The following is a 23016-nucleotide window of genomic DNA, read 5'->3' on the forward strand; positions in this document are numbered from 1 at the left end:
GTTTAGAGCACAGTGCGGATTTGCTTTGCCTGTTAAAATATCACTTAGGTGCTAAGGCCTGAGCTCGACTTGTTGTATTGAGACCCTGGGCCTGTGGAGTTTGGTCATGCCAGATGAAGAGCCTTAGCTATTTTAGGGGGTCCCCTCTAAACCATCCTTTTATGTTTTCCAGGAATCTGAATTTCTTTGTTTGGAATTTGATGAGGTCAAGGTCAACCAAATCCTGAAGAAGCTCTCAGAGGTAGAAGAAAGTATCAGCACACTGACGCAACCTGCCTAACTGAAGATGATTTAGAAAGGAGTTGATGGTGTTGAAGTAAAAGTGTTCATGATCCCTCTCCATTGGCCTTTTTAAAATCTTGTTCCACCAGTGGAATTAAATCCTCAAATTGAAATATTGTCTGTCTCTGCTTGCTAGGGTGTCTTCCACTCTTCCATTCATTTACTCTTGGAACTGTTCTAGAACAGAGGTTTTCATATTTCAGCATAAAGACTATGCTGAAAAGACTGAAAAATTGAAAAGGAGGGGGGTGACTGGGAGTATAGCTCAGTGGTAAAACACTCACCTAGCATGCATGAGGACATGGGTTCAATCCCCCACACTGCTACCAAAAAAAAAAAAAAAAGGCTTTTGGGGCCTTATTCTCAGAGATTTGGATTCAACAGGACTGGAGCAAGTGGGGTCAGCTTTTGAAATCCTGTGGTTGTTTGTTCCTGGGAGAAATTTTAGGAATTTATATAACAACTCTTACAATCATGCAAGAGTTAGAATATGAGGAGGAAAACATTTTAGTCCTGCAATACAAGGCTCACCAAAGCATCTTATGTTCTAAGCTGAGGACTTAAAGAATCTGGGTGAACTAGAAAAGATTTACCAGACCCTAATAAGATGCTTCTGGAACTGATTTGGGTAGTTGACTTAGTTCTGCTTGAAACTGGGGGTCTGGTTTGATCTGAGTAGAAAGAACCAAGCTTTTCTGGAGCCTTAAACTAAACATCATCACAAACCTCACTCCCTTTTCTTGCTTCAAGTCAGGAGAGGAAAACGTCTACTGAGGTGACGATATAGAGAGAGAATCTTATATTTGAAATAATGAAAACATCCAATGACTGAACATGGCATCTATATATTGTAACTTAATCAGTGTGTGCTGGAAAGAATATGCATGCATGTACTTTCTTAAGTGATTATTTAGTACAATGTTTAATTTCATATTTCCAGCTGTTTATTGTGGCTTTTTTTTGGTTCCCAGGCTACCTGTCTCTATTTTAGCCTGCCTCATTTTTCCCCTAAATCTTTGATCTCTTAAACTTTCAGAGTCATGAAGAGGCCATAGTCTGTCTTTTAGGGCTCTTTTTGGTAGAAATGGGGCATCAGTTCTCTCTAACAAGGGACTGACACTTGCATCCTATTTTGTTCAGAGGTGGGACATGGAAAACAAGTGAAATGAAGCCTTTTGCCTCAGAAAATTTTGCTTCAGTTATCAAATAAAATCTCAGAATATGTCTTCAGTAAAAACTAGTATAATAAAACTTGGTCCTAGTAGAGATGTGTGTTACTCAACTTTCCATTACTGAGAAAACAATAAATGAGATAATCAAATTAAAATGAGAAAAGACTTATTATTGTGGCTCATGTTTCAGAGGCTTCAGTCCATGATTGCTTGACTCTGTTGTTTTTGATCCTGTGATGAGGTGAAACACCACGGCAGGGAGCACATGGTACAGCATAACTGCTCACCTCATGGTGGCCAGAAAGCAAAGGAAGACAAGCATAGGAAATGACAAGGGTCTCAGTGTTCTCCTCAAGGGCATGTCCCCAGTGACCTCACTTCCTTCCACTAGGCCCTATCTCCTAAATGTTCTACCATCTCCCAGTAGTGCCACAGGCTGGCCACCAGGCCTTCAATACATGGGCCTTGGGAGACATCTAATATCCAAACAATAGCAAGGAGATTACGAAACACCAGGAATATCCAAGGAGGAGGAGGCTGCCATCCAGTATATTGAGACTATGGTGAACAGGTTCATCATTTTAGATACTGATATTTAGAAACCTCAGTTGTCTTTGTGTTGTAATTTGTTCAGAAAAATGTCCTTCTCTTAGCCTATGGCAATAACGTATGTCAGTTCTAAAGAGTTTATTCCAGGTCAGGAATAAGCCGTTCTCTGTTAAGCGCTTCTCCTAAATCAGTTTGGAGACGTTTTAGGAGCTCTTCCAGCACCCAAGCTAAAACTATTGGCTTCTTTCCTGATTAAAACCATCCCAGGAGTTAGCAAACAATGACCAGAAAGTTTTAAAAGTAGCTCCTGTGAGCCCTTCAGAAAACATCTTGAAACAGTACTCACGTAGATCCAGAAAAGGCATGTGGTTTGGCAAAAAAAGCTATTAAAACTTACTTTCTATTCCCAGAGCTACTACCATGTGATTCGGGAGAATTTAGATAATGTCTCCTAATGTAAAATGGAGGAAAAGAATATCTCATCAGATAATGAGATTCCAGGCAGCCCACACAGCCCTGGCGGTCTGTGGAAACATGAAGGAAAGGTACATGGTCCACTCACTGTTGTGGTTTGAAGCTCTCCTTCGGTCATCCCATGAAAGTCATAGCCACAAAAGTAGGCATGGGCTTTAAAAAATGTTTTTTAAATTTTTTTGGTGATGGTACTGGTATTTGAACTCAGGGATTTGCACTTGGTAGGCAGGCACCCACCATTCACCTGAGCTACACCTCCAGCATTTTTTACTCTGGTTATTTTGAAGGTAGGGTCTCACTTTCTGCCCAGACCAGCCTGAACCACAATTCTTGTATTTCACATTTCCTGGTGTACATAGGATAACAGGTGCACAACCAGCTTTTTCTGTTGAGATGGGGTCTCACAGGCTCAAGTGGCAGAGCACCTGCCTAGCAAGTACAAAGCCCTGAGCTGAAACACCAGTACCACCAAAAAAGAGAGATGTGGGTCTCATGAACATATTTGCCCATGCTGTCCCAGATTCCCCCAATGTCCAGTTATTGGTTGAGATGGGGCCTTGAGAACTTTTTGCCCAGCTTGTCCTCTAACCACCATTCTCCTGATCTTAACCTCCCAAGTAGCTAGAATTACAGGTGTGATCCACCAGTGCCCAGTGGCTTTTTAAAATTAATTTCCCAAACCCTAGGTCCAGAAAAACTACTGTTAATATATACTGAGTCCCCCAAAAAACAAAACTGGTTGTCAACAATGTCCCCACATTTTATAAAACACTTTTGAGTGAAAGTTGTTTTGAACAGGGTATATTTTATATTTAATTATTTAAATTTTTTATTACTGGAGGAGTAGATGCTTATTATCCTCCCACTATAAGAATATTGTGGTCCTGTTAATACTCCTGTATTATAAAAATGCAGAAATATACCAAGAAGGGTTAAATGATCTATTAACCTAACATACAAAGAACTAGGAAAAGAGATGACTTTCCTTCACTAAATTCCTGGAAGTGGAATACATGGTTTTTAAGACTTTGATAAATGCTCTGCCAGATTGCTCTTGCGAAAGGTTCTATCAGTTTGTATTTCCTTTATGAGGTGAGAAAATCATTCCGTTTCTTGCCTAATTGGATATTACCTTTGTTTTGTTTTTTCTAGAACCAAGTTATTTTTATAAATCTTTATAAGGGGCACATATGCAACCAGGACTCCCCCTGCTAATAATGCAAGCACAGAAAAAGGACCAGGGAAGAAGAAAAGCATAAGGGGCCCAGAGACACCCCCCCCCCCCAGGTTATCTACCTCTGTGATCCTGGATCATTTACTTTGAGTTCAGAAAATGTAGGGTAAAATAAATAACTAGTCTGAATTAGGCCTTATAGCAATTATCTGTGCTTCAGCAATAAGCACTTTAACTTCAGTCCAACCAAGCCAAAAGTTAGCTTTCAGAATCAAGCCAGAAAGCAGCTCCAGACTTCAGGGGTTTTGTGTTAATGAGCAAAAGAGTTGGCCTTATTCTCGGGCCTGGCTTTTCTTGGAAGTGCTAATTCTTACCAGTTTATCAGTAAAGCCTAAATTGTACCATTATAACCTCCTCTTCCCTTTATATAATCGCTCTTCCCCCAGTATAATTTTAATGATGATTCAAAAAAGAATTATAGCATTTTTTAAAATGTAGCTTAACTATTCTCCCCTAAAAGCAAGAAGGTGGTGAAAAGCAAAGGATAACATTGAATATCTGAAATGCCAAATAGCTGACATCGTGTCAAGCTATTAATTATTGAAGTTCTTTTTTTAGATCTGGGAGAAAATTTGAAGAACAGAGTATAAGTAGAAATTAAAGGAAAATAAATGTTAAACAGATATTAGAAAATATGTTCTGAAATGCACAGTAAATATCTAGACCAGTGTACTGGACAAGGAAGGAATCCTAGGGTCAACTGAGAAATGATTGGATACTTCCCCAAGAGAACAGGATCCTTTTCCTCACTGTAAGACAATTGCTATGTTAAAATTCTTATTTCTCCACCTTTGTAGACAAGATGCTCAGCTATTGGTGTTTATTTGTTTATTTATTTTGGTGGTACTGGAGTTTGAACTCAGGGCCTTACACTTGGCTAGGCAGGTGCTCTGCCACTTGGCCACTCCACCAGCCCTTTTTTGAAGCCTGAACTGGCTTTAAACAGCAATCCTGATTTCTGCCTCCTGAGTAGCTAGGATTACAGGCATGAGACACCAGTGCCTGACCCTCACATACTTTAGATGGTGATTTTGTCCACTGAAGGGAAACCTAACAAGAACCGAATTATCCTGTGCTTAACTTTTTTAACCGTAAAATTTAAGAAATAGCACTTTTTACCTAAGCGTGATGATTTTTTCATTAAATGGAGATGGCCATAACTGTCTCTCTTAGCATCACAAGGGAATGCAACCTTGAGCTAGCCTTTGTTGCAAAGGAACCTACTTAGGCCTGCTTCCTGTCAGATAAGGGTGCCAACTGGCATATGTATTTGTTCCATACATAAATTATCAGGATAAAATACTAATGCAGTACATGAGCAGATAGTAAAATATGGTTGTATATTTTACTTCTTACTCACTAAGAATTGTGATGTTATTTTCTCTTTCTCATGTTCTTGACTAGTTTTATGGTTCCTGCTGGTATTAGGGTTTCAAGTCCATTGTTGGGGGGAGAGATTAAAAAAGGGAAAAAATGTGAGTTTGAGTGATTGCTCAAATGGAATAAGCTAAAACCGTTAGTTTAAGAAACATGAGGATTTTCTACAAACATGAAGTTTTCTTTAGAATAATGGCCAAGAATTGGCACAGATCTCAATAACTGATGCAGAGACTCTGGTAGAGGTTATTTTAGCATCTTGTCAAAAAAGAGGAACTATCTGGATAGACAGCAAAGGATTTGTAGAAGGACATGGCCCAGAAAAAAAATTCAGGGCTACTGTCTTCCATCTCTATGTTCTACCTGCCAGACTTTTGAAAAATTATGTGCTTATAAAAAGTATTTCTATCCTTGTTCATTGTATTTAGATGATATTTCTTACAGCAGATGTGACCCTGAGGTAGACCCAGTGTCATCGGTAGCCTCATCCATATTAGATCTGTCTGTGCCTGAGGCTGCTGTTGCTCTTTGTAGAGTCTGAAGCTGTTTGTGATGGCCTTGGTCTCACTTTCCACTAAAAGCCACCCATTTCTGGGTGCAGTGTGCAAGATGAGTACGTCTGGTGCTACATGGGCTTCCTGGTTGTCACCATTCCAGGTAGGCAGCAGATTCTCCTCATCTTAGCTAGACAGCCATTGGTCCAAGCATCCGAAATACAGCATAATCCTTGGCTCTTAGAGAGTGGTAGCAGTCTCTGTAGTGAACTCCATAGCAGCAGCACATCTTCACTGTTAGGATTTTCTCAACATGGTCGACCCATGATGCAGTAGAACAGAGATCAGATGCTTTAAACATTTTGGTTATAGAAGTAATATGTGCAGATTTAAAATTATTAATAATTTAATTTTTAAATTGGCACAGAATTACATGGTGCAAAAAAGTAAATCTCTTTCCTTATATTTTAAAAACAAATAAAAGCAAAAGAAAAGGAAAAGCTCTCTGTCCCCAGAAGTTTGGTATTTCTTTCCAGATAATTTCTAGGCATATGAAAATGTGTGGGTTCATATTTACATATGTTTGTGTGTGTTTTAAAGTTGTATTTCTATATAGTACATGTGCACATGTACATTCAAAGCATCATTTTAGTGGTTCTTAACTTTTGGATGATACTTTATGTCTTCAAGAATTCTAGCTACTCAGGAGGCAGAGATAGGAGGATCTAGTTCAAAGCCAGCCCAGGCAAATAGTTCTTTAGACCCTATCTCAAGAAAACCTATCACAAAAAAGGGCTGGCTGGTGGGTGGTTCAAGGTGTAGGCCCAAGTTCAAACCCCAGTACCACCGAAAAAAAAAAAAAGATTCCAGTGAAAGCTATGACTTCTCTCTTCCTCTGGGAGAAAAACACCTATTCACATTACAGAATTTTTCAATGTCAGCAGGTTCAAGACAGCTCAGAAAGCAATCTGTGACACCACCCCTACCCCATTCCCCAAGGTTTTATGGCAACCTACAAAATAGCAATTCATAATAGATTTGGAGAGGGCTATTATTTATAGCAGAAACCTAATGAACTCAGTATGCTCTTACTTGAATTTTCTGGTTAACAGAGTTTATCACAAAACATTGTTATCACAAAGCCTTGGATTGAAAACTTTATGAACTGAATTTTTAGTCCACTACCCATGTAACAGTGTCAGGCACCTGTATGCACACCCACCTCATCTTTCCTTGGCCTTGTTAAACTTTACCAATTGCCATCTCAGTCCTACATTGCTTGTTACCTCCCTGCTCCCCTAACCTGCGAACTCCTTAAGGGCAGGGACCGTGTATTACACACCTTTGTGTTCCCACTCCCTGGATCTGTGCTCTTTACATATGGGCCTGAGATGAATGAGCTTCAAGAGATGTAACGATTGAGTGAGTATTAATCAAATTCATGGTCTCTATTTAGCTAGTGAAATGAAAGCATTAGTGGCAGACCTAGATTTGAATCACAGCTCTGACTGAAATCCTTGACCTGGGGCAAGTTTGGTTTTCTCATCTGAAAATAGGGATGACAAATCTAATTTACAGAGCTAGGTGATGTGGAATAAATGGTATTTATGGGATAGTCTAAAAGACATCTATCTTTTAGAGACTTAGGGGCTAAATAACTGGTTCAAGTCCTGATTCTTTTACTTAGTATTTGTGTAACTTTGAGCAGCTTAACATCTTTAGGCTTAACATCATTTCCTTCATTTGTTAAAAAAAAAAAAGAAAAAAGTTATAATGTAATAGTACCTGCCTCAGTAGGCATATGGGAGGAATAACATGTTTCCCTTGGAGTGATATCTGGCACAAAGTCAACACAGACAAGTGTTTGCTACTGTTGCTATTATTATCATTATTACTGTTAGGAACTGTCTCCTTAGGATACTGAAACCAGTAACCATGAGGCAATTTACAAGTAATACAAGTCAGGAGACAATTAAGTGCTAAATTGAGTAGTGCACAATGCAGTTGCTATGAGAGTTTCAACAAAGAGGCAGAGAGACCTAGAGACATCAGGAAAAGTTTTATTTTTTGAGACAGTCTTGATGTTGTAGCAAAGTGCTGGGATTATAGATGTGTACAACCACACCCGATTTAGAAGTTTTTTTTTTGGTTTTTTTTTTTTACAAACCTGGATCATATCCAGCTCATCATCTGAGGCTCAAGTTCTTGGTAACCAGTTGTTATAAATGGAAAACAGAGAAAAGGAAAGGCTGTGTTCCCATGGAAGATAAACAAGGCCAAACATAGCCAGATAAAGAGAACCTATGGCTGCTAACAGATGTGAAACAGCGCAACTGAGCAAACCGCAAAGCTCCTTCCCTACCTGGGGATCTGAGGCCAGAAGCAGCTTAAGTAGCACCCCTAACAGAGCTGTGGGGCCTCTGTGACATCTTTTGTCCTTCCAGGGATCTCTTACTGCCTCTTTTTTTTTTTTTTTTATTCATATGTGCATACAAGGCTTGGGTCATTTCTCCCCCCTGCCCCCACCCCCTCCCTTACCACCCACTCCGCTCCCTCTCTCTCCCCCCTACCCCCTCAATACCCAGCAGAAACTATTTTGCCCTTATTTCTAATTTTGTTATAGAGAGAGTATAAGCAATAATAGGAAGGAACAAGGGTTTTTGCTGGTTGAGATAAGGATAGCTATACAGGGAGTTGACTCACATTAATTTCCTGTGCATGTGTGTTACCTTTTAGGTTAATTCTTTTTGATCTCACCTTTTCTCTAGTTCCTGGTCCCCTTTTCCTATTGGCCTCAGTTGCTTTTAAGGTATCTGCTTTAGTTTCTCTGCATTAAGGGCAACAAATGCTAACTAACCTCTTACTGCCTGTTGAAGAGAATGTCAGGGAAAGTGAGGAGGAACATAAAGGAACTATTGCCTCCTTAGCCGGAGAGAGTGTCCCCAAGCAGATTGGTGGAGGGAATGAGTGCAAAAAAAGACCCTTCCTGACCTTTCCCTCAAAGCACAATTCAGCTGTAGAGGTAAAGGTTGCTACTTTACCTCTACTCTGCAAAACTGAACTTTGCCCAACAGGGTTTATATTTACCTATCAGCTGCCCAATAGTAGCACAAGAAGGTAAGCTAGCCACGTGAAATTTCCTTCTCCCCCCAGAGCCGTGGACTGACCTGGGTTGCTGGCCAGGGGAGACTAAAGATAAGGCTCAAATCTTCTGGGTGTACATGGGCCACATAGAAAGAAGGTATCTTTTCCTGGATCTCCTTGGCCTCTGTAAGACATCTCACAAGTTAATTTATGATCCATTTCAACCATAGATACAGCCATTTACCAGATAGTGTATCACCACTTTAAATAGAGTCTAAAGGGAATTTAGAGAAAAAAAATCTTTTCCCCCAGTTCCAGGAAGTTAAAAAGTAAATAACAGATAATCTGAGGCCAAAAGCATCCAGCAGGAAAGTTATTAGCACTAACCAATTTCCTTGCTGAAACATAAGAAAAGCCGGCCTTTCTCGTCATCAGCGCTTATGGATAAAACTTGAATAATGGGGAAAGATAATGCAAAAGTTTTAACAAACAGTACCCTTCCTTCCTCTATGTACACAGAGAGCAGTCGAACAAAAAGCTAAGGGAATTTGGTTCTGAACATAGAGCTGGAGAATCTCCTCTGTTGGGGACCCAACCCTGGGAGAGTCAGCTTTCAGCCCCTTTGGGCAACCAGTCCAGGAACCATTGCTGGAAGGGCGGGCGAGACCCAGCAAAGTCCCTGTAGCCTTTAGTGAGCCATGGGAGAGAAGTGGTTACTATGGTAACCACAGCCTGTGCCATTCTTTGCAGCTGAAACGCCACACCTGGTTTTTCACCTGGAGGTTTAAGCACACGGCTTGAGGAGGCTAGTGGTGATGAAACTCATCCTTTCCTTCTATCCTTTCACCCTTCTCTTTGGGAAATGACTGAAAATTGCTGGGGCCATTTCTTGTCCTTCTATTGCCAGATGCCCAGTTACCCAGTAAGTCAGAATTAAGCACATGCCTCCAGCTAAGTCAACAATTTTTGAGAAATTCAAAGTTTTTTGAATATCAAAAGCCTCACTATAAGTCATAAAAAGAAAAAATCAGAACTTTGTAGAATTGATTTTTATAGAGGAAGGAAGATAATCATAATCTTTTTAGTGCTTTTCAGGGCCTTAATTTCCACAATTTCCAGAGTGTCCTTGGGGAGGAGTGTAGGGCTGCCCAAGAGGCCCAGGTCAGGAGAGGAGGAGGGGTTATATTCAACGAGTAAGGTGCCTTCTCTCCCAGGAGCTCAGAGCCCTGAAGCTTTCTTACTTCTTGTCTTTGAGAAGCATTTAACCCTTAAAATTGAAGTTCCCTTTAACCAATACCATTAATCCTGGTTTCCTCCTCTATTCTCCCTTTTATGGATTTTTAACCTACTTGCATATATACCCATATTTACAGTATTTTCTGTATTCTGTAACATGAAGTGTAATTGTTAGGTATTGTCTTGCAAATTGCTTTCCCACCCCCTCACCTCCCCCCCACACAGCATACTTTTCTGTATTAGTACTAAAGGATGAACCCACCCAACCGTCGAAGAAAATACTTCAAAGTGGAGACATCTCACCTATGGAAGATGCCAAAAGAAGTCTCCTCTGAACTTTTCTGGTGGAAATAAGACTTTTACTAGAATTAGCTGACCCAACAAAGCCTTCAGGGGCTGGGGGAGGCTCTCCAATCAGGAGGCATTGACCTTGGACACCAGGCAAATAAGGCTCATTCAAAATCCTGTGACGCCCTAAATTCCTTACTAAGCTTATGTTTCTTTTCCTGCTATTCTGCGAGTTACTCTTTTTAGAGTACTCCTGCATACAATCGTTCACTATTCCGTTAATTTGTCTATCATCAGCTAATTCTCAGGCCACTGACATATAAATTTACTTCATTAATTATAACTGCTGCATTATATTCTCTAGACACAAGTTGAGCCAGTTTGAGTTCTGTAACAATGGGTTTTTAGGTTGTCTGCAATTTTTCTCCATTGCAAACAATGCTGCAGTGAACATCCTTGAACATGTCTCCCTGTACACATGTCCAAATATATCTCGGAACATAGGAATCACTGAGTGTTCTAGAGCTTTACATTACTGAAACAAAAGACCTGAGACAATCAGCTTATAAAGAAAAAAGGTTTATTGTGGCTCACATTATGGCTCCAGCTCCTCCCAAGACCACCAAGCGGGAGAGAAAGCCTTTAACCCATGGAGCTCTGAAGAACAGGTCAAATCCAAACTTCAGCATGCGTATAACCGACTATGTGCTTTAGAGATTGTAGACACTGTGGAGCTCGGATGAACGTTTACCAACCAGCCTTCTCCGAAAACGAAAGAGATGGCTTAAGGGCTGATCTGTAGCACTTGCCAGTCTCCCTGTGAATTCTCCCGGCATGGCTGATTTTGTAATGGGTGCTTAAAAGCTGCTTCTGCAGAGGAGCACTGACTCCTTACTTGGGCCCAGAAATTTACTAAGGACAGGAAACTTGATTGTGACACCCCTTTTCCATAGAAATGAAATGAACAAATTGACAGTGGGGAAATGTAATCAGGGCTACAAAAGAGAGAAAACCTTTTGATTGTAGCAGCTTGTGTGCTGGCCAGGTTACCATGCTCATTATTCATTTTATTTTTCCTTCCCCCTCACCTCCCCTCCTCTCACTCTCTCGCTCTCACTCTCTCCACATGGGGGAACCCAAGGTTAACACTCTTTACTCCTCAACTAAACCAGGCAGTATTCTCCCTTTTACCAAGAAGGAGTAAATCTATGTCAACCAAAGATGTGGCACCAGGAGAAAAAAGCCAACGTTTTTGGGTACCTGTTTTGTCACGTTTCAGGCCCCTGAATGCCCCTATAAAAAAGTAGACAGAACTTTGAGACATTGACTCTCCCTGTCCTCTTCATCTAATGAATAATAAACCTTATTTCCTTTTCCTCAAAATCAGGCTCTCATTATTTGTGCATCAGCATTGAGGGAATCAACTTTCTGGAAACAATTTCAAGTTACTATTGTGACATTAATGCACAATCAGCTTTTGGAAGCTGGTATGAAATGACCCCTTAAACTTGGGATGTGAATATATATTAGAAAAAAATCCCTTTAAAGTAGCCCAACCAATGTTCCCTTTCACAGAAGTGTATGAGAGCACTCCCTTCACTCTTGGAAATGTTTGATAATACACATTTTTTGCCAATATGATGAGTAAAACTCCTTTTTCCATTTTCCCAGCAAGGTTGAACATCTTGTCATGTCTTTGCTACTTTTATTTCTTCTTTGTGAAGTGATCCTTTGCCTCCTTTTCCTTTTGTCTTTTATCAATTTGTAGGAGCCCTTGGTGTAGCCTGGAAATAAATCATCCATCAAGAAGTTTTTAGTCTTTCCTAGAGAATGATGTTGGACGAATATTTCAATATTCTATTGTACATGAGGGTGTTGTATATGAATATGCTTATCAAGAAATGACACTGAGAAAAAAAGGCCACATCACACAATCACCAAACTATATTGGTGATTGTATAAAACTAATATTGTGATAGAATCAGTTGAACACACAGGCACACACCAGTGATACTAATAAAAAGTAATTATTAGGAGTAGTGAAGAAAATAAAGTATACTTTGGCTCAGACAGCCTATTTGTCATTTTTCTATTAAATATCCTCTTTTTTTTTTTTTTTTTTAGTGCAACTGGAGTTTGAACTCAGGGCTTCACACTTGCAAAGCAGGTGCTCTACCTCTTGAGCCTCTCCTCCAGTCCTCAAATACCCTCTTGACTCCATCTCTGTTGGGGTCGCTTAGGTCAGTGGATTTTTTCTTGAGGGAATACATCAGCACTTTCTGTTCTCTCTTCTGGTGTCTAGGATTTATGTTGGTTGGTTGGTTGGTTGGTTCGTTTTTATGATGCTGGAGATTGAGCACAGCTAGACAAGTGCTCTGTCACTGATCTACATCCCAGCCCACTTTAGTGAGGTCTTGAGTGAATCTTTCTGTGAGGCTCCATCCCTCTTCTCCCTTTCTTCCTTTCGTTATGGGTCCTGATCTGAAAAGGTGGAGTGGTTTTCCTCTCCAGACTGTTTCTCCTTAAATATGACTGGCTGCCTTGCTTACTTGCCATCTCCTGGGATGAATTACAGACCCTGTTCTTCTGTGGCATGGACCGTTTCCGTAATTCCTCATATGTGAATGCATTAAGTAGCCAGTTTTAACAAGGGCAGAACTGTGTAGGAGGAAACAAAATATAGATATCATCTTAGATTCTCTGCAAAATGCAGTTTTGACTGCTTGTAATTTGCTGCTCAGAGAGATTTCATCCTTGAACCAAACATCAAAATTTTCAAGATGAAAAGATAGTGAAATGGCACTGGGTAATACTGCAGATTTTAGGGAGGACAACTCTTGAAGCCTTTCCTCAATTTCCTGGCATTCTTGCCCCAATTCCCAATCCCCTTGTCCACTATTGCTACTAAAGGGAACCTTGATTCTCAAACTTGTACCATGATACAAACAGCAACTTTGGTAACGTGTTAGAGCAGTGACTAATTCTTAACCAGGGATGAACATCAGAATCCCCTGAGGAGTGTCTACTAGACATGCCAAGTCTGCTGAATCAGTCTGGGGTGGAGGGCAGGCACACACACTTGGGGAAAGTTCTGGAAATGACTCAGATGTGCCCTCCTGACTAGGAAGTTGATTCTAGTGCTTTTTGTAACATCAGTACAAGCATTCATAGTGTTTACGAAACATTTACCACAATTTTTCAGAGTATGTCTGTTGAATTAATAATAAGGTTGAACTTGTACTTCTCATGTCTTTTTTTTTTTTTTTCCTTTTTCATGTAGCTCACGCTGGCCTGGAACTCTTGTTCCTCCTGCCTCAACCTCCCAACTACTGGGATTACAGATGTGTGCTGCCATACCCAGCCCAGCATGTCTTTTATTTCATTTTGTATTTTACAAATTACTAGTCTGTGATGAATTGGAAAATTTAATTGGTCCTCCCTCACAGAGAGTTTGAAAAGCATTGCTGTTAGCTAATTTAGTTGTATCAAAGTCAGACAGGCACAACTAAAAATAAAACAAAATTTAAGCTTAATGAATCAAATCCCACCAACTAACCTTAACTAAAGACTTTACCAATCAGAAACTGCCAACTCACCTCTAATTAGGGACTTTCCATTTCAACCAATCAAGTATTTTGGTATTTTGTCTTGCTCTTGCAAACACCTTATTATCATTTTCCCACTTGTGGTTTGGCACTGCCCAATTCATGAGTCACTGCTCAAACTCTTAATTTTTTTAATGTGCCTAAGTTTATCTTTTGACATTGATCTGATAGCTGTATGATCATATGTGAGTACCTGTTTAGGCTGCACTAACCTCTCCTGGCGGCTATTGAGAGGGTAGGGCCAGGTATCTAAAGCACCTAGTCAGCACCATGCCTGACACCAACAGAAGCAAGCAGCAGCTCATCATGCAACAGTTCCCGACTATCTTCCAACTGCCTGTTGAAGAACAGAATCCTGGAGGGTGGTGAGTCAATCTTTTAAATCAGACTCATGCATCATATTCTGACCAACCCAGAGTGTGTGGGATGACAGAAATCTGAGCAGCCTCTCTAAACTCTTCACCTGGAAGTTCAGCTCCGGGCAAGGAGGTTTATAGCAGACCTCCCTGCAACCTCTCCTTTCTCTCACACAGTTCCCTTCCCTGTACGCTTCTCTTTTGTACCCCACTGTGCCTTTCCCCCAAATCCGAAAGCCTTGTATTTCTTACCTCTAGCACATTTTCTGTTCCTAATGGAGGGTGATAACGGTGGAGAGTGAAATATTCTGGCCATTAGAGTCTAGCCTCCTTCAAGCATCTAAAAATAACCTGCATGTTAGGCCAGTTAACCTCCTGCTGGCACCACTCTTGGGCCTTACTGTGCTAAAAGTATCTGTTTTTCTTTTGACTTACATTATAAAACCATTATTATTATTATAGAGCACAATGCTGTGTGATAAATACAGGCTTTGGAGCCAGCAACTTTGGACTCGATTCTGACTGTCTTTTATGGCTTAGGGGAATTTTAAAAAATTTTGGTAGTTACGACTAGAAGCAATGATATAGGGCTATTTATTTGAGTAGAGAATGGGTTTGAGCCCTTGGTATCACTCAAATATTTAGGAAAATCAAATAGACTAAATGGTTTTAACATTAACAAGAAAAAAGTCATTTTTTTCTTCTAGGATCCCCAGTTCTTTTAGATGACAGCTCAGACCACTTGTTCAGTTTGACTATAATTCTGAACAAGTTCTCTGATTTGTGTGTGTGTGTGTGTGTGTGTGTGTGTGTGTGTGTGTGTGTGTGTGTGTTGCCGGGGGACCAAAGCCCTGGGGATTGAACCCAGGGCCTTGTGCATGCTATATCCCCAGTCCATGGTTATGGTTTGTAATTCAAGTCAATGTGATGTAAAATTCCTCTATCCCTAATGTTGGAATTAAAGACCCTCTGGTGCCAAAAACAGACACACAAGAGACTGAAAATCTTGACAAGGCAATTTATTTATTTTTTTAAATTTCTTTTATTCATATGTGCATACAATGTTTGGGTCATTTCTCCTCCCTTCCCCCAACCCGCCCCCTCCCTATCCCTCCGCCTCCTCACTACCCCCTCCCTCTCCCTCACTACCCCCTCGCTACCAGGCAGAAACTATTGTGCCCTTATCTCTAATTTTGTTGTAGAGAGAGTATAAGCAATAATAGGAAGGAACAAGGGTTTTTGCTAGTTGAGATAAGGATAGCTATACAGGGAGTTGACTCACATTGATTTCCTGTGCATGTGTGTTACCTTCTAGATTAATTCTTCTTGATCTAACCTTTTCTCTAGTTCCTGGTCCCCTTTTCCTATTAGCCTCTGTCGCTTTAAAGTATCTGCTTTAGTTTCTCTGCATTGAGGGCAACAAAAGCTAGCTAATTTTTTAGGTGTCTTACCTATCCTCACCCCTCCCTTGTGTGCTCTCGCTTTTATCATGTGCTCAAAGTCCAATCCCATTGTTGTGTTTGCCCTTGATCCAATGTCCACATATGAGAGAGAACATACGATTTTTGGTCTTCGGGGCCAGGCTAACCTCACTCAGAATGATGTTCTCCAATTCCATCCATTTACCAGCGAATGATAACATTTCATTCTTCTTCATGGCTGCATAAAATTCCATTGTGTATAGATACCACATTTTCTTAATCCATTCGTCAGTGGTGGGGCATCTTGGCTGTTTCCATAACTTGGCTATTGTGAATAGTGCCACAATAAACATGGGTGTGCAGGTGCCTCTGGAGTAACCTGTGTCACAGTCTTTTGGGTATATCCCCAAGAGTGGTATTGCTGGATCATATGGTAGATCTATATTTAGATTTTTAAGAAGCCTCCATATTTTTTTCCAGAGTGGTTGTACTAGTTTGCATTCCCACAAGCAGTGTAAAAGGGTTCTCTCCCCAACCTCCCCATTCTCGCCAACACCTGTTGTTGTTTTAATCTTTGCTTCTTTAATGTGGTTTATTAGGTTTATTGATTTTTGTATGTTGAAGCACCCCTACATTCCTGGGATGAAGCCTACTTGGTCGTGGTGAATAATCTTTTTGATGTGTTGTTGAATTCGGTTTGCCATTATTTTGTTGAGGATTTTTGCGTCAATGTTCATTAAGGAGATTGACCTATAGTTCTCCTTTTTGAAGGTGTCTTTGCCTGGTTTGGGGATAAGTGTAATACTGGCTTCATAAAATGTGTTAGGCAGTTTTCCTTCCTTTCTATTTTGTGGAACAGTTTAAGGAGGGTTGGTATTAGTTCTTCTTTAAAGGTCAACAAGGTAATTTCTTTTGATCAAAAGGGTGTAAACATGTATTCACTCCACCTGAGCAGACACGAGAACACAAAATGGCTTCTCCTTATATCCCTGATGCAATTGTACCTGCCCTTTACCTGGGATTTGTCCAGGTCAAAGGTTCACAATCTCTCTAGATTGGCTAAAAGGCTTGGGGGATGGGTTAGGGCACACAGTTTGGTGGGAAATTTTCACAGGCAATGGAGCTGTACAAGAATCTGGAAGAAGAAACAGGAACCCTTTAAACAATGCAAGTCACCTAAGATGGCAACCTGAGAAATTTTAAGTAATCTAAGAGGATGACATATACTTTGGTAGAAAAGATCATTTTTCTTACACCAGTAAACCAGAAGTTAGGTCCAGTATTAAATTTTGGGTGGGGTCAGATTTATTGAAGTATAATTTACATAGAGTAATAATGCATCCATTAACTGTAAAGGTTTATTTTTTGCCTAGTGCTGGAAAGTACACTACCACTAAGCTATACCCCCCAGCCCAAGTTTTATGAATCTTGACAAATATGTCATCACGTAACTATCACCGCAGTCGAGATCCAGATGGTTCTCTCATAACCTCAATTCTCCCTTTCTCCTTTTAATCACCCTCTCATTCCATATGCAGCCCCTGGAACCACTGATCCTTCTCTATCCCTGCTGTTTTGCCTTTTCCAGAATCTCATATAAATGAGATCTTATAATATATTGCCTTTTGAGTCTGGCTTCATTCACTTAGTGAATTAGTTTGCTTGGGCTGCTGTAACAAATTAAAGTGGGGGGCTTAAAACAACAGAAATTATCTCATAGTTCTGGGTGCTAAAAGTTGTTGGAGGACTCTGCAATCTCAGATTTATGGAAGAATCTGTTCCATTCCCTGCTCTTAGAGTGCCAGCAACCCTTGGCATTCCTTATCATGCAGCAGCATAAGTCCAAAATCAGCCTCTGTTGTTGCACAATGTTCCTCCACTGTTTCTTTATAAGAACACCAGTGATATTAGATTAAGGGTCACCTTATTCCAGTATGACCTCATGATATAGTTTGTTTCTGAAGTGTTCCCTAAAGGCTTGTGTAGTAAAGGTTCAGATCCCAGCTGATGGTGCTCTTGGAAGGTGGTAGAAACTTTAGGAGGTGGACCCTAATTGAGGAATTAGGTCACTGGAGACATGCTTTAATTTGATTTCTCGCAGGTATTTTGTCACAGCAGCAGAAAGCTGATTAGCACATTTTATCTTCCGTAATTACACCTGCAATGGCTTTCTTTCCAAGTAAGATGTCATTCTGAGGTGTTAGGGGCTTAGGACTTCACACAATTAACCTATAATGCTTAGCATAATACTTTTGAGATTCATATATGCTTTTGCATGTTTGAGTTTGTTCCTTTTTATTGTTGTGTAGTATTCTGTTGTTTAGATGTACTGCTTTCTGTTTATCCATTTATCAACTAAAAACATGTGGATTGTTTCCAGTGTTAGGCAATTGTGAAGAAAACCACAATAAATATTTGCGTGTGGGTGTTTGTGTGAACACAAATGTTCACTTCTCGGGTAAATATTGAGTAGTGGAATTATGTTTAACTCTGTTAAAAACTGCCAGACTGTTTCCCTAAAGCATTTTCCATTCCCGCCAGCAATGTGACAATTTCAGTTCTCCAAATTTTCACCAGCACTTGGTATTGTCAGTTTTCCTGATTGTGACCATTTTTAATGGGGAGGTATGGCATCTCGCTGTGGTTTTAATTTGCATTTTTTAGTGACCTATGATATTCATCTTCTTTTCATATGCATATTTGCCTTTTGTATACCTTCTTTGGTTAAGTGTCTGTTCAAATCTTTTTTTTTGCCCATTATTAGGTTAGTTAATGTTCTTTATGAGTTTTATGGTTTTTAATCCATAAAGTTCAATTTATCAATACAAATACTTCTTTTGGTATTATTTCATTATACTTTTCTTTGAGTTTGAAATTTTCATAATACAAAAGGAAAAAAGTGAAGAAGGCTGGGGCTGCGATGTAGCTCAGTGGTAGAACACTTGCCTAGCATGTGCAAGGGCCTGGGTTAGATCCCCAGCACCATCAAAAAGAAGTGTGAGACAACTGTTTTTCACTCTCCTATTCTGTTCCTTTTCACCCTTCAGTCCTCCACAGAGGCAACCACTTTTAAACCATTTAACTATTTCTTCTTTAAGTCCTTATTTATTTTTCCAAAAGAAAAAAAAAACAGTGTTTTATTCACTACCACACTGATATACTTTAAACTTACAATAAGGTAGCCTTTAAACTTGAGGTGGACTTAAAGATAACAAATGAACAGAATTCCAAATTTTTAAAATAGCTGAACTGCTGCAGTTATAGATATACAGTTAGGAAAATTGTATAGCTCTTACTAGTCCAGCAATATAACTTTATTTTGTACATTTTTAATTGAAAATATAAGCAATAATTAAAAATAAAAGAAAATGCAGAATAATACAAATATAACATTTCTCAGTTAAATATATTGGATACATATAAATTTTTTTTTTTTGGTGGTACTGGGGCTTGAACCCAGTGCCTACACCTTGAGCCACTCCACCAGTCCTTTTTTGTGAAGGGTTTTTTCGAGATAGGGTCTCATGAACTATTTATCTGGGCTGGCTTCTGAACTGCTGTCTTACTGATCTCTGCCTCTGAGTAGCTAGGATTACAGGCGTGAGCCACCGGCACCCAGCAATGGATGCATATAAATTTTAAGGGAAGAAGCAAAAAAAGAAAATGTTTGGTAGAAGTGCAGAGACCAGGTGTCATTGTGTTCTTGAGTTCCTGGGTTCAGAGAACTTGCCTTGGCCTCCCAAGTAGCTTTGACTACCAGTTGTGATCCACTGCATCTGGCTCAACTCTCATTTAATCAATCTATGGGAAGGCATGGGGAGAGAGACGCTTTTAAGGCATCCAGCGTTCATGACAGGGAGCTTTGGGTCTGCCTTTGAAGCTAGAATGGGCAGTGACCCAAACCTCTTCACCAAGTGGGTCTGATTCTGGCTGTGAAATGAGCACCTAACTCTTGTTAAAAGAATGCTCTGAGGCCGGGCACTGGCCACTCAGGTGGCTCACGCCTATACACCTGTCTACTCAGGAGTCAGAGATCAGGAGTATTGAGGTTTGAAGCCAGCCCAGGCAAAGTCTGTGAGACCCTATCTCAAAAAAAAATCCATCACAAAAAAGGGCTGGTGGAGTGACTTGAGGTGTAGGCCCTGAGTTCAAGCCCCAGGACTGAAAAAAAAGCAGCTGAGAAAGCAGAAAGTCAACTTTGCTGGGCCCTATAGTCTGAATTATTGTCCCCCTCAACCATCAACCACATGTCCAACCTTCACAATCCTGACCAGATCTGGTCAAGCTACAGAATCTGTAGTCTGAGGGAGCCCTCAACATGGCAGGCAACTGTTTTGTCTTGTTGCCTGTCGAATTCCTCCCAAAACAGAGATCAGCAGTGGAAATTGCAGCCTCTGAATTGGCTTCCCTTCTATCTGTCTATAGCTGTTCTGCTGCACCTATCTCTCCATCTCTCCCAGGCAAATTTGCCCATTGCATTCTGCTTGGAGACCGTTGGTGTCTCTACTCCACCACCACTGTGATCCTCTGAAATTATTTTAAAGGGACACCAAGAGACTGGAACAGGGTCCCTACAGGATGTTTCCAAGGTAGGGAAGACTTAAGACAACTTTTAACTCCTTGCTCATGCCCTTTAACTTTCTCTTATTTTCCTTGCTGCTATATTCATTTTGCCAAAAAGGAGTAGGATGGAAACAGATGTATGCTTAACTCAATTTGGGTATTAGCTTCCTGACCTGAGCCTATGTCACTTCTCCTGGGTTGGTCCCATCATAAATTAGATTGTATGTAGTCTTTGACACAGGCCCTTCTGCATGGTCTTTGGAAGATCACCACCTGTCTAAGTCTATTTAGGACATTGACTCTGGCCCAAAAGTGGGCTTCTTTGGGAGAAAGACTCCTCTTTATCAAGGATACTCCTAGCCTTTAACCCTGCTGGATACTGTCAATACATAGATGATAGACAGATGGAAAGGTTTGTGTATCATTGGATTCTCAAAGTTCTTTCTTTGCAAACCAGTCAGATCCCTTTTTATGCCTACTCTAACCACATCAGAGTTTTCCTGTGGCTCATGTTCTCTCTCAATCAACTTCCATAGCACCAAAAATTCCTCATCCCAGAGAGCCTACTAAACACAGCCAGTCTGTACCTCACTATTGGTACATGGTGGCTGCTCCCATTAAACCAACAGCTGGTATGGCTGTGGTACTCTTATATTTGCACCATTAAACACCATTTTGGTGACAGGGGCCAGTACTGGGGTTTGAACTTGGGGCCTCATGCTTGCTAGGCAGGCACTCCACCACTTGAGCCACCCACCAGCTCTTTTTGCATTGGTTATTTTTGAGATAGGGTCTTGCTTAATGGCTGGGTTTGCCTGGACCTCGATCCTCTTGTTTGTGCTTCCCTGCATAGCTGGAGTGACAGGTGTATGCCACTGTACCCAGCCATTGGTTGAGACGGGGGGAGTTTCACCAACTTTTTTCCTTGGGCTGGCCTGGAACTGCAATCTTGCTGATCTCTGCCTCTCAAACAGCTAAGATTACTGGCTTGAGCCACTGCTCCTGGCTAAACACAATCATTTCATGCTCACCCTTCCCCAGTACAGTAGGTACTTGCCCCATATTTCTTTTTTTTCGGGAGGGGGGAAAGCAGTACTAGGATTAAACTCAGGGCTTCACACTTGCTAAGCAGGAACTCTACCACTTGAGCCACTCTGGCAGCCCTCTTTTTGTGTTGGGTATTTTCGAGATAGAGTCTCACAAACTATTTGCCTGGGTTGGCCTCCTGATCTCCGTCTCCCAAATAGCTAGGCTTACAGGCATAAGCCACCAATGCCTGGATTTTTCCATATTTCTGATGAAGAATCTGAGGCTTAAAGAAGTTAACTTTCTTGCCTATGGCTATTCAGCTACTAGGAAACAAAACTGGGTTCAATTCAAGCTTTCTGGGGAAACAAGATACATGAAGGATATGTAAGAAAGTGATTTCATGGATGGCCTGTTAGTAGAGGAGAGTTGGATGGCAGGGGAGTAGGCGTGACAGGAAGATTTATTATATACTATTTCGTGAACTACATTACTGTGCTGTCCATTAAAAAACCAAAACCAAAACAAGTATTTGTGTCTGTGTGTTGTTGGGGGCTTGAACCCAGACAGAGCCTTGTGCATGGTAAGAACACCACCACTGAGCTATACTCCAGCTCCAAAACAAGTTCCTTCCTTTGTTGTTGTTCTTGTTTGTTTGTTTTGGTGCTAGGGATGGGACCCAGGGCTTCACTCATGTTAGGGAGGCACTCTACTTCTGACTTGTTTTGTCAGTGACCTGTTTACTGACTTTTTGTCAGTGACCAGCTTAATAAGCACTTACTTAATATGCAGTAATTTTGGCATAAAAATTAAAGTACTAGTCTCAGAATTCCAAAATCAATCAATTTTACATTATCTGACATATCCAATCCCCTTTAGAAAAAAAGAAAAGCTCTAGCTTTTTATATTCAAGGCAGGCCAGTGCCCAAGTTGTCTGGGAGGTGTACCTCAGCCTACACTCTTAACCTCATAGGAGGACCTGGGATGATGGTACTGTTAGAAGAATGTAGACTTTTGGGGTAGGATGGGGGATGTTTTTCCCTCTACCTGATTCTTGGTCATATCAGGAATCAAAAGCCAAGCAGCAGTTGTGGCTGCTTGAAGGGGAGGCAGGAGAATTGCTTAAGCCCAGGAGTTCAGGGCTCTGGTACACAATGCTGATCCGGTATCTGCACTATGGTCAGCATCAATATGGTAACCAGCCAGGAGTGGGGACCAGCAGGTGGCTTGTGCCAATCAATGAGGTCCTGCCTGTGGATAACCACTACACTCCTGCCTGAGCAACAGAGTAAGACTCCGTCTCTTAAAAACAATTGAGCTTGAGAGGTTGGGACTTCCAGTGCAGAGTAGCAAGCTTAACAGACCCTCTCTCCAGCAAATCTTTTAAAGTCTCCTAACTTGGTGAGAACAGGGAAAGTCCTTGGCATGGGAGACTTGAACAAGCTTCTTTCGTCTTTCCCCCAGCTCCTTGTTCTGGGAGATCTGCCTCAGGCATTATTTCCATACACGCACAGCTGAGAAGACAGAGGCTCCCTCTCCCTGGGGCTCCCAGTCTGCTAGCACAACTAGTGGGGGGATTGCCAATGTGTTTCTCCCCCACCTCCCCTATCCTCTGTAACAGAGGCTCTGTGACAGGTCAGTGCCCCAGAGAACACCAAGGCTCCCTTCTCCACTCAGCCTTCACTCAGAGGGCACGAGCTCTAGTTCTTTGCAGAAAGAAACCAGATCACATACATTGCTGGAGGAAATGTAAAAATGGCACAGTCACAGTAGAGATCAATTTGGCATTTCTTTAAAAACTAAATATACAAGCTAGCAATTTCAATTTCCAGCTTTTATCCCAGAGGAACGAAGA

The 23016-nt window shown here is 40.9% G+C and overlaps 2 protein-coding genes across 2 annotated transcripts in view; both read left to right on the forward strand.

Annotated features, from left to right (window-relative positions):
• Positions 1–650, forward strand: part of Commd1 (copper metabolism domain containing 1) — a 165726-nt gene extending 165076 nt beyond the window's left edge. Inside the window, exon 3 of the mRNA XM_020175020.2 lies at positions 173–650. Coding sequence (XP_020030609.1) covers positions 173–280 — 108 coding nt within the window. The 3' untranslated portion in view covers positions 281–650. The remainder of the gene's footprint in view (positions 1–172) is intronic.
• Positions 1–23016, forward strand: part of B3gnt2 (UDP-GlcNAc:betaGal beta-1,3-N-acetylglucosaminyltransferase 2) — a 177247-nt gene that overhangs the window by 99604 nt on the left and 54627 nt on the right. The gene's annotated exons all lie outside the window — the stretch shown is intronic.

Source organism: Castor canadensis, chromosome 12, assembly GCF_047511655.1.
Source record: "Castor canadensis chromosome 12, mCasCan1.hap1v2, whole genome shotgun sequence".
NCBI lineage: Eukaryota > Metazoa > Chordata > Mammalia > Rodentia > Castoridae > Castor > Castor canadensis.